Source organism: Oncorhynchus nerka, linkage group LG11 (genome assembly GCF_034236695.1).
Source record: "Oncorhynchus nerka isolate Pitt River linkage group LG11, Oner_Uvic_2.0, whole genome shotgun sequence".
Lineage (NCBI taxonomy): Eukaryota > Metazoa > Chordata > Actinopteri > Salmoniformes > Salmonidae > Oncorhynchus > Oncorhynchus nerka.
Genome location: NC_088406.1, coordinates 16,176,789 through 16,194,288, shown reverse-complemented (window position 1 = coordinate 16,194,288; position 17,500 = coordinate 16,176,789). Strand labels below are relative to the sequence as shown.

General features: G+C 47.4%; 1 protein-coding gene and 2 non-coding genes across 6 annotated transcripts in view; 2 read left to right on the top strand and 1 right to left on the bottom strand.

The window, feature by feature from the left end:
• Positions 1–17,500, bottom strand: part of LOC115124410 (F-BAR and double SH3 domains protein 2-like) — a 124,297-nt gene that overhangs the window by 95,189 nt on the left and 11,608 nt on the right. For all 4 annotated transcript variants that reach the window (XM_065024250.1, XM_065024247.1, XM_065024248.1 and 1 more), the window contains exon 3: positions 5,359–5,404. In XM_065024250.1, the coding sequence (XP_064880322.1) occupies positions 5,359–5,404 (46 nt within the window). The remainder of the gene's footprint in view (positions 1–5,358; positions 5,405–17,500) is intronic.
• Positions 11,559–11,632, top strand: trnat-agu (transfer RNA threonine (anticodon AGU)). The gene has a single exon. It is a non-coding gene; the product is annotated as a tRNA-Thr (tRNA).
• Positions 11,885–11,958, top strand: trnat-agu (transfer RNA threonine (anticodon AGU)). Its single transcript has one exon. It is a non-coding gene; the product is annotated as a tRNA-Thr (tRNA).

The window sequence follows — 17,500 nt, the reverse complement described above, 5'->3', positions numbered from 1 at the left end:
CTGAAGCCGATGAGACCAGAAAACAAATGTTTATTTGTGTGGACAGCTGCTCAGAGAGAGGAGAGAGAGTGCATGTGTAGTAGTGTCCTCAAGTGTGTAAAGGCTAGCCCAATATGTACACACGTGTGCTGCAGTTGCTCAAGTATGTGTGTGTAGTGAGCTTATGCTCAGCATCATGCCAAGTCTGATAGAAGATACTGAGGACCAGCCAGGCTAGAAGCCCCTCCACTACTCCGAGGGACAGATATTGATAGTTAAGGGCCAGCCAGGCTAGAAGCCCCTCCACTACTCCTAGGGACAGATATTGATAGTTAAGGGCCAGCCAGGCTAGAAGCCCCTCCACTACTCCTAGGGACAGATATTGATAGTTAAGGGCCAGCCAGGCTAGAAGCCCCTCCACTACTCCTAGGGACAGATATTGATAGTTAAGGGCCAGCCAGGCTAGAAGCCCCTCCACTACTCCGAGGGACAGATATTGATAGTTAAGGGCCAGCCAGGCTAGAAGCCCCTCCACTACTCCTAGGGACAGATATTGATAGTTAAGGGCCAGCCAGGCTAGAAGCCCCTCCACTACTCCTAGGGACAGATATTGATAGTTAAGGGCCAGCCAGGCTAGAAGCCCCTCCACTACTCCTAGGGACAGATATTGATAGTTAAGGGCCAGCCAGGCTAGAAGCCCCTCCACTACTCCGAGGGACAGATATTGATAGTTAAGGGCCAGCCAGGCTAGAAGCCCCTCCACTACTCCTAGGGACAGATATTGATAGTTAAGGGCCAGCCAGGCTAGAAGCCCCTCCACTACTCCTAGGGACAGATATTGATAGTTAACCTCTTACCTCTACCTGGGACGCTTGCGTCCCAACTAGAGCTCTGGAAATGCAAATGTGCTACGCTAAATGCTAATAGTATTAGTTAAAACTCAAAAGTTCATTAAAATACACATGCAGGGTATCAAATTAAAGCTACACTCATTGTGAATCCAGGCAACAAGTCAGATTTTTAAAATGCTTTTCGGCGACAGCATGAGAAGCTATTATCTGATAGCATGCACCAATACACTACAACAGAAAAGCACAGCAGGGGACGTAAACAAAATAATTAGCATTTCGGCGTTACACAAACCGCACAATAAAATAGAAAACAGTCATTACCTTTCACCATCTTCTTTGTTGGCACTCCTAGATGTCCCATAAACACTATTGGGTCTTTATTTCGATTAAATCGGGCCATATAAAGCCAAGATATCGTTATATGTAGACTGTGTGATAAACGAAAAAAACAGCGATTTCACAACGTAACGTCATTTTTAAAATTAAAAAGTAGACGATAAACTTTCACAAAACACTTCGAAATACGTTTGTAATGCTACTTTAGGTATTAGTAAACGTTAATAAGCGATAAAATTCATCCGTAGGCGATATACATATCATTAGCTGTCGTCTTGGAAAAATTTCAGGAGAGAGCTCTTCCGGAATGATCTGGGCGGAGACCGGAGGTACGTCGTGCCCCTCTTTCGGTTCAACCAAGAATCAAAGAGGATTAAATTCACAAGATACTCGACTACATGGGGATGCTGTGGGAGTTGAATGCTCGGTCTTATCTAATTCGGCTCACTGTTAACAATTGCTGGAAGTGGCGCAAGGATATTTATTTCCATTTTCTGTGATCAGGTTTTCCTGCGCTTTCCGATGTAACGCACGTTATGTAATAGCCACAGTCGTGATTTAACCAGTTTTAAAAACGTCCGAGGGTTTCCTATACACACATTCTAACCATATGAACGTACTATATTCCTGGCATGAGTAGCAGGGCGCTGAAATGTTGCGCGATTTTTAACAAAATGTTCAAAAAAGTAGAGGGTAGGAGCAAGAAGTTAAGGGCCAGCCAGGCTAGAAGCCCCTCCACTACTCCGAGGGACAGATATTGATAGTTAAGGGCCAGCCAGGCTAGAAGCCCCTCCACTACTCCTAGGGACAGATATTGATAGTTAAGGGCCAGCCAGGCTAGAAGCCCCTCCACTACTCCTAGGGACAGATATTGATAGTTAAGGGCCAGCCAGGCTAGAAGCCCTCCACTACTCCTAGGGACAGATATTGATAGTTAAGGGCCAGCCAGGCTAGAAGCCCCTCCACTACTCCTAGGGACAGATATTGATAGTTAAGGGCCAGCCAGGCTAGAAGCCCCTCCACTACTCCTAGGGACAGATATTGATAGTTAAGGGCCAGCCAGGCTAGAAGCCCCTCCACTACTCCTAGGGACAGATATTGATAGTTAAGGGCCAGCCAGGCTAGAAGCCCCTCCACTACTCCTAGGGACAGATATTGATAGTTAAGGGCCAGCCAGGCTAGAAGCCCCTCCACTACTCCTAGGGACAGATATTGATAGTTAAGGGCCAGCCAGGCTAGAAGCCCCTCCACTACTCCTAGGGACAGATATTGATAGTTATGTAGAACATGTATATTTAGTCAAAGTTTATGATGTGTATTGCTTGTTATCTGACGTTATCTGGCGGGGCTATCATCATTTCTCCGGACATTTGAGTAGCATTTTTTGAACATGGCGTCATTGTAAACAGAGATTTATGGATATAAATGGCATATTATTGAAAGAAACATAAATGTACTGGGTAACATGTTATATTACTGTCATCTGATGAAGATTTTCAAAAGGTTAGTGAATTATTTTTCTTTCAATCCTGCGTTTGTTGATTGCATATTTTGTTCAACATGGCTATTCAATTTAGCTGTGTCTTTGGTGGTGGTTTGACATAAATATGTGCTATGTTTTCGCCGTAAAACATTTTAGAAATCTGACTTGCTGGCTAGATGAACAAGGTGTTTATCTTTCATTTGAACTATTGGACTTGTTTATGTGTGGAGGTTAAATATTTCTAAGAATATTTTTTGTTCCATGCGCCACGTTCCAGCTGAACGTGGGAGGGGTCGTTCCCAAAAGGGAACCCCACCCGTTAACCTGTTGCTTCTACCCTCTACTTTTTTGAACATTCTGTTAAAAATCGCGCAACATTTCAGCGCCCTGCTACTCATGCCAGGAATATAGTATATGCATTTGCTTAGTCTGTGTGGATAGAAAACACTCAGACGTTTATAAAACTGGTTAAATCACTGCTGTGGCTTTACCAGAACGGCATTTACATCGAAAAGCACAGGAAAAACTGATCACTGAAAATGGGAAAATATATCCATGCGCTACTTGAACCCATTGATAAAGGTGAACCACAATTAATTGACTGAGGTTGCAGTACCTACAGCTTCCACACGGTGTCTAGAGTCTTGTCATTTCCCTTCGAGTTTTTTCTTGGTCAAACACATGCAGGGCACCGTATTTCTTCAGGTCTAGGACCGGATATTTTCGTTGAGTTTCTAGCCGGACATTTTTCCAGACGGACAGCTAATGATCTTTACATCGCCTCCTGATGAATTTTATCGCTTATTAACGTTTACTAATACCTAAAGTTGCATTACAAACGTATTTCGAAGTGTTTTGTGAAAGTTTATCGTCGACTTTTTGAATTTTAAAAAATGACGTTACGTTTTGAAAACGCTGTTTTTTTCGTTTATCACACAGTCTACATATAACGATATCTTGGCTTTATATGGACCGATTTAATCGAAATAAAGACCCAATAGTGTTTATGGGACATCTAGGAGTGCCAACAAAGAAGATGGTGAAAGGTAATGACTGTTTTCTATTTTATTGTGCGGTTTGTGTAACGCCGAAATGCTAATTATTTTGTTTACGTCCCCTGCGTGGCTTTTGTGTTGTAGTGTATTGGTGCATGCTATCAGATAATAGCTTCTCATGCTTTCGCCGAAAAGCATTTTAAAAATCTGACTTGTTAATTCGATACCCTGCATGTGTATTTTAATGAACGTTTGAGTTTTAACTAATACTATTAGCATTTAGCGTAGCGCATTTGCATTTCCAGAGCTCTAGTTGGGACGCAAGCGTCTCAGGTAGAAGCAAGAGGTTAACAGGTTTTAAGGGCCAGCCAGGCTAGAAGCCCCTCCACTACTCCTAGGGACAGATATTGATAGTTAAGGGCCAGCCAGGCTAGAAGCCCCTCCACTACTCCTAGGGACAGATATTGATAGTTAAGGGCCAGCCTGGCTAGAAGCCTCTGCTCCAGGGACAGACAGAGAGTTAAGGACCAGCCTGGCTAGAAGCCCCTGCTCCAGGGACAGACAGAGAGTTTAGGACCAGCCTGGCTAGAAGCCCCTGCTCCAGGGACAGACAGAGAGTTTAGGGCCAGCCTGGCTAGAAGCCTCTGCTCCAGGGACAGACAGAGAGTTTAGGACCAGCCTGGCTAGAAGCCCCTGCTCCAGGGACAGACAGAGAGTTTAGGACCAGCCTGGCTAGAAGCCCCTGCTCCAGGGACAGACAGAGAGTTTAGGACCAGCCTGGCTAGAAGCCTCTGCTCCAGGGACAGACAGAGAGTTTAGGGCCAGCCTGGCTAGAAGCCTCTGCTCCAGGGACAGACAGAGAGTTAAGGACCAGCCTGGCTAGAAGCCCCTGCTCCAGGGACAGACAGAGAGTTAAGGACCAGCCTGGCTAGAAGCCCCTCCACTACTCCTAGGGACAGATATTGATAGTTAAGGGCCAGCCTGGCTAGAAGCCCCTCCACTACTCCTAGGGACAGATATTGATAGTTAAGGGCCAGCCTGGCTAGAAGCCCCTGCTCCAGGGACAGACAGAGAGTTAAGGGCCAGCCTGGATAGAAGCCTCTGCTCCAGGGACAGACAGAGAGTTAAGGACCAGCCTGGCTAGAAGCCTCTGCTCCAGGGACAGACAGAGAGTTAAGGACCAGCCTGGCTAGAAGCCTCTGCTCCAGGGACAGACAGAGAGTTTAGGACCAGCCTGGCTAGAAGCCTCTGCTCCAGGGACAGACAGAGAGTTAAGGACCAGCCTGGCTAGAAGCCTCTGCTCCAGGGACAGACAGAGAGTTAAGGACCAGCCTGGCTAGAAGCCCCTGCTCCAGGGACAGTCAGAGAGTTTAGGGCCAGCCTGGCTAGAAGCCCCTGCTCCAGGGACAGACAGAGAGTTAAGGACCAGCCTGGCTAGAAGCCTCTGCTCCAGGGACAGACAGAGAGTTTAGGGCCAGCCTGGCTAGAAGCCTCTGCTCCAGGGACAGACAGAGAGTTAAGGACCAGCCTGGCTAGAAGCCTCTGCTCCAGGGACAGACAGAGAGTTTAGGACCAGCCTGGCTAGAAGCCTCTGCTCCAGGGACAGACAGAGAGTTTAGGGCCAGCCTGGCTAGAAGCCTCTGCTCCAAGGATATGGTTCTCTGGCTCCTGGTAGACGAGAAAGATCCTCAGGTTGTACTACACAGGCTCTTACCTGGACATAGTCCCTCTCCAACTGGCCCTTCTTCAGACTGTATGCCCTAGAGAGAGAGACAAAGATAGGAGAAACAGAATAGAGCGAGACGAGAAGATAGAGAGGAGAGAGAGAATAGTACTTTAACTATTTGCACATTGTTACAAATGTATATAGACGTACGACATTTGCTGTCTTTATTATTTTGGAACATCTGTGATTGTTATGTTTACTGTTCATTTTTATTGTATTTCACTTTTGTTTATTATCTACTTCACTTGCTTTGTCAATGTTAACATATGTTTCCCATGCCAATAAAGACCTTAAATTGAATAGAGGGGAGAGAGAGAATAGAGCGAGGAACAGAATATATAAAGAGAGGAGAAAGAGAGAAGAGAAGAGAAGATAAGAGGAGAGAAGAGTAGAGGAGAGGAGGGAGAGAGATTACAGTTGATCGACAAAAAGAGATCAATCATTGTGCTGCAGATGAAGTAGTGTGACACTAGTCACCTAGACTAGAACACATCTCCTAGTGAGACACCACCAGACTAGAACACACCTCCTAGTACCTCCTAGTGAGACACCACCAGACTAGAACACACCTCCTAGTACCTCCTAGTGAGACACCACCAGACTAGAACACACCTCCTAGTATCTCCTAGTGAGACACCACCAGACTAGAACACACCTCCTAGTATCTCCTAGTGAGACACCACCAGACTAGAACACACCTCCTAGTATCTCCTAGTGAGACACCACCAGACTAGAACACACCTCCTAGTACCTCCTAGTGAGACACCACCAGACTAGAACACACCTCCTAGTACCTCCTAGTGAGACACCACCAGACTAGAACACACCTCCTAGTATCTCCTAGTGAGACACCACCAGACTAGAACACACCTCCTAGTACCTCCTAGTGAGACACCACCAGACTAGAACACACCTAGTGAGACACCACCAGACTAGAACACACCTCCTAGTACCTCCTAGTGAGACACCACCAGACTAGAACACACCTCCTAGTACCTCCTAGTGAGACACCACCAGACTAGAACACACCTCCTAGTATCTCCTAGTGAGACACCACCAGACTAGAACACACCTCCTAGTATCTCCTAGTGAGACACCACCAGACTAGAACACACCTCCTAGTATCTCCTAGTGAGACACCACCAGACTAGAACACACCTCCTAGTATCTCCTAGTGAGACACCACCAGACTAGAACACACCTCCTAGTACCTCCTAGTGAGACACCACCAGACTAGAACACACCTCTTAGTGAGACACCACCAGACTAGAACACACCTCCTAGTACCTCCTAGTGAGACACCACCAGACTAGAACACACCTCCTAGTACCTCCTAGTGAGACACCACCAGACTAGAACACACCTCCTAGTATCTCCTAGTGAGACACCACCAGACTAGAACACACCTCCTAGTATCTCCTAGTGAGACACCACCAGACTAGAACACACCTCCTAGTACCTCCTAGTGAGACACCACCAGACTAGAACACACCTCCTAGTACCTCCTAGTGAGACACCACCAGACTAGAACACACCTCCTAGTATCTCCTAGTGAGACACCACCAGACTAGAACACACCTCCTAGTACCTCCTAGTGAGACACCACCAGACTAGAACACACCTAGTGAGACACCACCAGACTAGAACACACCTCCTAGTACCTCTTAGTGAGACACCACCAGACTAGAACACACCTCCTAGTACCTCTTAGTGAGACACCACCAGACTAGAACACACCTCCTAGTACCTCTTAGTGAGACACCACCAGACTAGAACACACCTCCTAGTACCTCCTAGTGAGACACCACCAGACTAGAACACACCTCTTAGTGAGACACCACCAGACTAGAACACACCTCTTAGTGAGACACCACCAGACTAGAACACACCTCTTAGTGAGACACCACCAGACTAGAACACACCTCCTAGTGAGACACCACCAGACTAGAACACTGATTTCTGAACTATTTAAATCAAAGTTTCAAAAACACGCAATGAAAATCTTTAAAAAAGGACAAGAAAGCAATGTTTTCAGCTCAACATCCTTTATGTGTGCGTGCAGTGTGTGTTCTCTTTTAAGCCATGTGGACATCAATGCTGTCGTGTTCCTGGCGAAGCAGGAAGAAGTACATTCTACTATCATTTAATGTTTTGGAGGGGATTTCTGTTTGTTTGGTCCATTGCCAAGGGAAGGAAGGAAGGAAGGAGGGGGAGAGGGGGGAGAAAGGAAGGAAGGAAGGAAGGAGGGAAGGAAGGAAGGAAGGAAGGAAGGAAGAGGGGGAGAAAGGAAGGAAGAAAGGAAGGAAGAAAAGGAAGGAAGGAAGGAAGGAAGGAAGGAAGGAAGGAAGGAAGGGGGGAGAAAGTGAGATAAAGAGGGAGGAAGGAGAGCAGAGTGAAAGAGAGTGGACTCAGCAACCACATGGTTATGCAAGGCAGGAATTTCTGTCCCTCTCGCTCTCCCCCTCGTCCCCTACCTCCTTCCCTCAGCCCCTTTCTATCCAAGAGTTTGTCCCTCTCACTCTCCCCCTCGTCCCTCACATCCCCTTCCTCACTCCCTCAGCCCCTTTCTATCCAAGAGTTTGTCCCTCTCGCTCTCCCCCTCGTCCCTCACATCCCCTTCCTCCCTCCCTCAGCCCCTTTCTATCCAAGAGTTTGTCCCTCTCGCTCTCCCCTCGTCCCTCACATCCCCTTCCTCCCTCCCTCAGCCCCTTTCTATCCAAGAGTTTGTCCCTCTCGCTCTCCCCCTCGTCCCTCACATCCCCTTCCTCCCTCCCTCAGCCCCTTTCTATCCAAGAGTTTGTCCCTCTCGCTCTCCCCCTCGTCCCTCACATCCCCTTCCTCAGCCCCTTTCTATCCAAGAGTTTGTCCCTCTCGCTCTCCCCCTCGTCCCTCACATCCCCTCCCTCAGCCCCTTTCTATCCAAGAGTTTGTCCCTCTCGCTCTCCCCCTCGTCCCTCACATCCCCTCCCTCAGCCCCTTTCTATCCAAGAGTTTGTCCCTCTCGCTCTCCCCCTCGTCCCTCACATCCCCTTCCTCCCTCCCTCAGCCCCTTTCTATCCAAGAGTTTGCAAAGCTGTCATCAAGGCAAAGGGTGGCTACTTTGAAGAATCTCAAATATATTTAGATTTGTTTAACACTTTATTGGTTACTACATGATTCCATTTGTTTTATTTCATAGTTTTGATATCTTCACTATTATTCTACAATGTAGAAAATAGTTCAAATAAAGAAAAACCTTTGAATGAGTAGGTGTATCCAGATTTGACTGGTAGTGTACATATCTTTTTTCACTGTAATGAAAATCAGGCTGTTGATTGTGGCCTGTGGAATGTTGTCCCACTCCTCTTCAATGACTGTGCGGAGTTGCTGAATATCGGCGGGAACTGGAACACGCTGTCGTACACATCGATCCAGAGCATCCCAAACATGCTCAATGGGTGACATGTCTGTTGAGTTTGTAGGCAATGAAAGAACTGGGACATTTTCAGCTTCCAGGAATTGTGTACAGATCCTTGCGACACGGGGCGGTGCATTATCATGCTGAAACATGGGGTGATGGTTGGTGGATGAAAGGCATGACAATGGGTCTCAGGATCTCTTCACGGTATCTCTGTGCATTCAAATTGCCATCAATAAAATGCAATTCTGTTCATTGTCTATAGCTTATGCCTGCCCATACCACAACCCCACTCTGTTTACAATGCAAACCACACAACGCCAGGACAGCGGAGTCAACCACCACCTTCCGGAGACACCTGAAACCCCACCTCTTTAAGGAATACCTAGGATAGGATAAAGTAATCCTTCTCCCCCCCCCCCTTAAAAGACCTAGATGCACTATTGTAAAGTGGCTGTTCCACTGGATGTCATAAGGTGAAAGCACCAATTTGTAAGTCGCTCTGGATAAGAGCGTCTGCTAAATGACTTAAATGTAAATGTAAATACACCTGGTCTGCGGTTGTGAGGCCGGTTGGACATACTGCAAAATTCTTTAAAATGACATTGGAGGCGGCTTATGGTAGAGACATTTTAATTAAATTATCTGGCAACAGCACTAGAGGACATTCCTGCAGTATGCAAGCCAATTACACGCTCCCTCAAAACTTGAGACAGTGGCATTGTGCTGTGTGACAAACCTGCACATTTTAGAGTGGCCAATTATTATCCCCAGCACAAGGTGCACCTGTACAATGATCATGCTGTTTAATCAGCATCTTGATATACCACACCTGTCAATTTTAGAATAAGGCTGTAACTTAACAAAATGTGCAATACGTCATGGGGTTTGAATACTTTTCGAAGGCCCTGTATATAATGTATTTTTTCACACTGTTTGGTGTATTATCTATGTGTGTACATTTGTACTAACATCCATACATGATGTTCTTCCTCTGGGCAGTGAAAGCCAAGTCCGGTCCCGTGGGCCAGCTTGTGCGCACACACACTTTCCCAGGATAGGTTCAACCAGCACAGTCATGCTGCAAGCTCAGTTTCTCTCACACACACACACTTTCCCAGGATAGGTTACACCAACACAGTCATGCTACAAGCTCAGTTTCTCTCACACACACACACACACACACATTCCCAGGATAGGTTCAACCAGCACAGTCATGCTGCAAGCTCAGTTTCTCTCACACACACACACACTTTCCCAGGATAGGTTACACCAACACAGTCATGCTGCAAGCTCAGTTTCCACCTCAAACTCTCAATATGAAATAACAGAACCTCCCACCCTTCCCCCTCTAAACTTGAACCACTACAAGGGCTGTGAAGCTCATGGAATTTTGGACGACACACACACACACACACACACACACACACACACACACACACACACACACACACACACACACACACACACACACACACACACACACACACACACACACACACACACACACACACACACACAATTCCTGTTTCAGGTCTCAAACAGAGGGACGGAAAGACAGACAGACACAGTGATTGGATTCAGGGGTGTCTGCAGACAGAGGGAGGGGTAGATGGATGGGGCGAGTGGAGAGGAAGGTGATACTTAAAGAGCATAATTACCCACAATCCCCTTTAACACAAATTACAGCCCAGACAGGATGAGACCTCATCAAGCTCTTCACTGTGTGTGTGTGTGTGTGTGTGTGAGTGAAACTGAGCCATAGACATTCTGGGTTTTTATCTCAATCAAATACTACTAATGCCACAGGTTCCTAGTCACTGTTTAGACAGTACCAGACATTCCCTATAAAACACACTCTCCTTTCTCTGTCCAGAAAAGGACTGCTTCACAAAACACTTTCTCCTCTCTCTCCTTACTGCACCAGTGTGCGTTCTTTACAGACAAAGACAGACAGACATACCAACAGATAGATAGACAAGTGATAGATAGACATCTCTGAACCAGCGCCTCTGGTTGAAGTATATGCATGCCCCACTAATACCATCAGCCAGTCAGTGATCAGCGTTTAACTCCACCCCTAAAAACCAGTCACCATGAAACAGACACATGCTTTTAACGTCCTCCAGGCCTCTTCGGTGCAGTAGGCAGAGCGTCAGCCTTCTAATCTGAAACCAGGCCTCTTCGGTGCAGTAGGCAGCCAGGCCTCTTCGGTGCAGTAGGCAGCCAGGCCTCTTCGGTGCAGTAGGCAGCCAGGCCTCTTCGGTGCAGTAGGCAGCCAGGCCTCTTCGGTGCAGTAGGCAGCCAGGCCTCTTCGGTGCAGTAGGCAGCCAGGCCTCTTCGGTGCAGTAGGCAGCCAGGCCTCTTCGGTGCAGTAGGCAGCCAGGCCTCTTCGGTGCAGTAGGCAGAGCTGAAGGTTGTGAGTTCACAGAGGGAAGACTGTTTCACAACAACTAACTTCAAAGCCTCTACATATTTAAAAGGAACATTCAAACCGACCAAAAAAAGACAAAGCTCTATACTTTAATCTTAAAGCACCAAAAGTAAACTTTACAAAAACATTATTAAAAAAACCAATACAAATTAAATGAAACGTTAACAACATCAATATAAACTAGTTTTTAGGCTAGTTTGAGTTTCTAAGTGCTCACACTAATCCCCACGTCTCCACGTTCAACACCCTGTTCAGGAGGAGTATGCTAAACTTAAGCTTTACAAACAACTGAGTCACCCGTCAATGGGACCTCTGAACCATTAACAAAAGACTACCGAGCAGTATGAGCAGACACCTGGTGCTGTGGCTTAGTTGGTTAAAGCGCCTGTCTAGTAAACAGGAGATCCTGAGTTCGAATCTCAGCAGTGCCTTTTTACACCGGCAGGGAGTGTTTTCATTACCCAGCAAGGCACGCACCCATGCACCATGAATAAAACACTCCCAAAAGCCCAGAGGCACCATTAGGTGCTGTTGGTTAAAGCGCCTGTCTAGTAAACAGGAGATCCTGAGTTCGAATCTCAGCAGTGACTTTTTACACCGGCAGGGAGTGTTTTCATTACCCAGCAAGGCACGCACCCATGCACCATGAATAAAACACTCCCAAAAGCCCAGAGGCACCATTAGGTGCTGTGGCTTAGTTGGTTAAAGCGCCTGTCTAGTAAACAGGAGATCCTGAGTTCGAATCTCAGCAGTGCCTTTTTCCTAATCGGCAGCATGTAGTTCTACCAGCGGCTTGAGAACAGATCATGTTCCACCAAAAGTTTAAAGACACAAACTGGGATATGTCCTGCTGTTCAGTGGTCATCTCAGTTAATGACGTGCCCATTGAGTCTGGACTGGAAATAGCCTTCAATTTATAAATAAAACACCTAATAATGGCAGGGAGTGTTTTTAGCAAAGATCAAGGCTCTCAACCATAGCACCTATGAACTAGGAATGTGACAAATGGGCATCTTTTGTTAAAAACTGAAATTTTTTTACTGCAAAAACTGCAAACATTTCTGCCCCTCTCCCTCCATTCCCTAACCTTTCTGCCCCTCTCCCTCCCTTCCCTAACCTTTCTGCCCCTCTCCCTAACCTTTATGCCCCTCTCCCTCCCTTCCATAACCTTTCTGCCCCTCTCCCTCCCTTCCCTAACCTTTCTGCCCCTCTCCCTAACCTTTCTGCCCCTCTCCCTCCCTTCCCTAACCTTTCTGCCCCTCTCCCTCCCTTCCCTAACCTTTCTGCCCCTCTCCCTAACCTTTATGCCCCTCTCCCTCCCTTCCATAACCTTTCTGCCCCTCTCCCTCCCTTCCCTAACCTTTCTGCCCCTCTCCCTAACATTTCTGCCCCTCTCCCTCCATTCCCTAACCTTTCTGCCCCTCTCCCTCCCTTCCCTAACCTTTCTGCCCCTCTCCCTAACCTTTATGCCCCTCTCCCTCCCTTCCATAACCTTTCTGCCCCTCTCCCTCCCTTCCCTAACCTTTCTGCCCCTCTCCCTAACCTTTATGCCCCTCTCCCTCCCTTCCCTAACCTTTCTGCCCCTCTCCCTCACTTCCCTAACCTTTCTGCCCCTCTCCCTCACTTCCCTAACCTTTCTGCCCCTCTTCCTCACTTCCCTAACCTTTCTGCCCCTCTCCCTCCCTTCCCTAACCTTTCTGCCCCTCTCCCTCCCTTCCCTAACCTTTCTGCCCCTCTCCCTCACTTCCCTAACCTTTATGCCCCTCTCCCTCACTTCCCTAACCTTTCTGCCCCTCTCCCTCCCTTCCCTAACCTTTCTGCCCCTCTCCCTCACCTTCTGCCCCTCTCCCTCCCTTCCCTAACCTTTCTGCCCCTCTCCCTCACTTCCCTAAGCTTTCTGCCCCTCTTCCTCACTTCCCTAACCTTTCTGCCCCTCTTCCTCACTTCCCTAACCTTTATGCCCCTCTCCCTCACTTCCCTAACCTTTCTGCCCCTTTCCCTCACTTCCCTAACCTTTCTGCCCCTCTCCCTCCCTCCCTTCCCTAACCTTTCTGCCCCTCTTCCTTTCTGCCCCTCTCCCTCACCTTTCTGCCCCTCTTCCTCACTTCCCTAACCTTTCTGCCCCTCTTCCTCACTTCCCTAACCTTTCTGCCCCTCTTCCTCACTTCCCTAACCTTTCTGCCCCTCTTCCTCACTTCCCTAACCTTTCTGCCCCTCTTCCTCCTTTCCCTAACCTTTCTGCCCCTCTCCCTCACTTTTCTGCCCCTCTCCCTCACCTTTATGCCCCTCTCCCTCACTTCCCTAACCTTTCTGCCCTCTTCCTCCCTTCCCTAACTTTACTCCAAGACATCCATATGAGTTCACACTCCAAATATGCACTCTCTCACTCACACGCACGCATGCACTGCCCCTCTCCCTCACCTTTCTGCCCCTCTCGCACTGCCCCTCTCCCACACACACTGCCCCTCTCCCTCACCTTTCTGCCCCTCTCTCCTTACCTTTCTGCCCCTCTCCCTCACTTCCCTAACCTTTCTGCCCCTCTCCCTCACCTTTCTGCCCCTCTTCCTCACTTCCCTAACCTTTATGCCCCTCTCCCTCACTTCCCTAACCTTTCTGCCCCTCTCCCTCCCTTCCCTAACCTTTCTGCCCCTCTCCCTCACCTTCTGCCCCTCTAACCCTCCCTCCCTTCCCTAACCTTTCTGCCCCTCTCTCCCTCACTTCCCTAACCTTTCTGCCCCTCTTCCTCACTTCCCTAACCTTTCTGCCCTCTTCCTCACTTCCCTAACCTTTCTGCCCTCTTCCTCACTTCCCTAACCTTTCTGCCCCTCTTCCTCCTTTCCCTAACCTTTCTGCCCCTCTCCCTCACTTTTCTGACCCTCTCCCTCACTTCCCTAACCTTTCTGCCCTCTTCCTCCCTTCCCTAACTTTACTCCAAGACATCCATATGAGTTCACACTCCAAATATGCACTCTCTCACTCGCTCGCTCGCACGCACGCACGCACGCACGCACGCACGCACGCACGCACGCACGCACGCACGCACGCACACACGCACACACACACACACACACACACACCAGCAAGCTCTAGTTCTCTCAGCTCTCTTTGACTCACAGAAACAGGAAAAAATTAGGCCTACATGTGGTATGCACGCACACACACGATCTTTGGACATGTCTACGTGTGGTATGCACGCACACACACGATCTTTGGACATGTCTACGTGTGGTATGCACGCACACACACGATCTTTGGACATGTCTACGTGTGGTATGCACGCACACACACGATCTTTGGACATGTCTACGTGTGGTATGCACGCACACACACGATCTTTGGACATGTCTACGTGTGGTATGCACGCACACACACGATCTTTGGACATGTCTACGTGGGGTATGCACGCACACACACGATCTTTGGACATGTCTACGTGTGGTATGCACGCACACACACGATCTTTGGACATGTCTACGTGTGGTATGCACGCACACACACGATCTTTGGACATGTCTACGTGGGGTATGCACGCACACACACGATCTTTGGACATGTCTACGTGTGGTATGCACGATCTTTGGACACACACGATCTTTGGACATGTCTACGTGTGGTATGCACGCACACACACGATCTTTGGACATGTCTACGTGTGGTATGCACGCACACACACGATCTTTGGACATGTCTACGTGGGGTATGCACGCACACACACGATCTTTGGACATGTCTACGTGTGGTATGCACGCACACACACGATCTTTGGACATGTCTACGTGGGGTATGCACGCACACACACGATCTTTGGACATGTCTACGTGTGGTATGCACGCACACACACGATCTTTGGACATGTCTACGTGTGGTATGCACGCACACACACGATCTTTGGACATGTCTACGTGGGGTATGCACGCACACACACGATCTTTGGACATGTCTACGTGTGGTATGCACGCACACACACGATCTTTGGACATGTCTACGTGGGGTATGCACGCACACACACGATCTTTGGACATGTCTACGTGTGGTATGCACGCACACACACGATCTTTGGACATGTCTACGTGTGGTATGCACGCACACACACGATCTTTGGACATGTCTATGTGTGGTATGCACGCACACACACGATCTTTGGACATGTCTTTGCCTCTCAGGTAACGCTGCCATGGCTAGCTCTGCTGTAGGTAAACAAGCAACCAATGATGAGATCTCACACACACACACACAATCCCCAAAAGCTCATTTACACCTGGTTAAATATGAAATATTATCTATTGACTGGTATCACCGAGGACAGAATATGGCAGTTTGAATCCTGCAGACAAGCTCACATAACTAGCATTCACAGGCTTTCTGATAGGTGTGGTTGTGTTATTTAATGACCTGTGGCTGTATTGTCGACCGTGTTTGCTGTGTTTGTTCATCAGTCATGTGTTTTGACAAAGGCATGAAAACTAAATGTCCTCAAGAGAGAGGACAATAAATGAAATCTGAATTAGAAACGCATGTGATCATGTTAGCTTCCTCCCATCTGAGCTTCCCGCTGGACTCAGCAGCCTGGATTCATAAACTAATTCATTAATCAAGTAGATTCGTTCAAACAACCCTTTCTTCCTCTCCTCTCTCCTCCTCCCTACATCCTCCTCTCTGTCCCTCTCTTCGTGAAGAAACAAAAACATTCCTTTCATCTCTGTGGCCAGAGAGAGATCAACCATTACCCACAATCCTCTGGTCCTTCCCACCTCTTCCTGTCATTCCTGACAGTGTGAAGGTTATTATAGTAAACTAAATCTGAAACTAATAAGAATTAGTAACTGAAAAAAAATACTTAGCAAATTCAAAACTCAAACTACTTGTGGAATCGATAACAGCTGGGAAACCGTTTTAAGCAAATCAGAGACCCAGCCGTTGTATAATATAAAATAAAAACAATCATGAATGATGTTAAGTTTTAGTTTGGGCAAAAATAGAATGGGATTTTCAAGCTACTGAATCTGGAGGGTAAATAAAATACATTTCTAAACAAATGTTATTCGTCACATGATTCATAAACAAAAGGTTTACTTAAGGGCCCTTCCCAACGCAGAGAGAAAGAAACTAGAGAAACATTACAAAAGTCAAACAAATAATAATGAGTAATGATAACTTGGCTGTATACACGGCCCTCCATTTCCTGTGGTCCGTCATCAGCTCCTCTGTCTTGCTCACGTTTAGGGAGAGGTTGTTGTCCTGGCACCACACTGCTAGGTCTCTATTTTTTAATTTTACCTTTATTTATACTTCTCCTGTCTTATCTGGTGTCCTGTTTGAATTGATGTATGCTCTCTCTAATTCTCTCTTTCTCTCTCTCGGAGGACCTGAGCCCTAGGACCATGCCTCAGGACTACCTGGCATGATGACTCCTTGCTGTCCCCAGTCCACCTGGCCGTGCTGCTGCTCCAGTTTCAACTGTTCTGCCTGTGGCTATGGAACCCTGACCTGTTCACCGGACGTGCTACCTGTCCCTGACCTGCTGTTTTCAACTCTAGAGACAGAAGGAGTGGTAGAGATACTCTGAATGATCGGCTATGAAAAGCCAACTGACATTTACTCCTGAGGTGCTGACTTGCTGCACTCCATGAGGAGACTGCCTGTTACGCGAATGCAGTAAGAAGCCAAGGTAAATTGCTAGCTAGCATTAAACTTATCTTATAAAAAATAATCAATCAATCAATCATAATCAAAAATAGTTAACTAGTTAGTGGTGGCTGCTTTGTGTGATGTATTGCTGTCTCTACCTTCTTGCCCTTTGTGCTGTTGCCTTTGCCCAATAATGTTTGTACCATGTTTTGTGCTGCTGCCATGTTGTTGTCATGTTGTGTTGCTACCATGTTGTGTTTGCTACCATTCTGTGTTGTCATGTGTTGCTATGTTGTTGTCTTAGGTCTCTCTTTATGTAGTGTTGTCTCTCTTTAGAGAGAGAGAGACAGAGAGAGAGAGAGAGAGAGAGAGAGACATTGGGATGGTGATTTTCGGCTTGCAAGCCCCCCTTTTCCTCCAAACATAACGATGGTCATTATGGCCAATAGTTCTATTTTTGTTTCAACAAACTAGAGGACATTTCTCCAAAAAGTACGATCTTTGTCCCCATGTGCAGTTGCAAACCGTAGTCTGGCTTTTTTATGGCGGTTTTGGAGCAGTGGCTTCTTCCTTGCTGAGCGGCCTTTCAGGTTATGTCGATATAGGACTCGTTTTACTGTGGATGTAGATACTTTTGTACCCGTTTCCTCCAGCATCTTCACAAGGTCCTT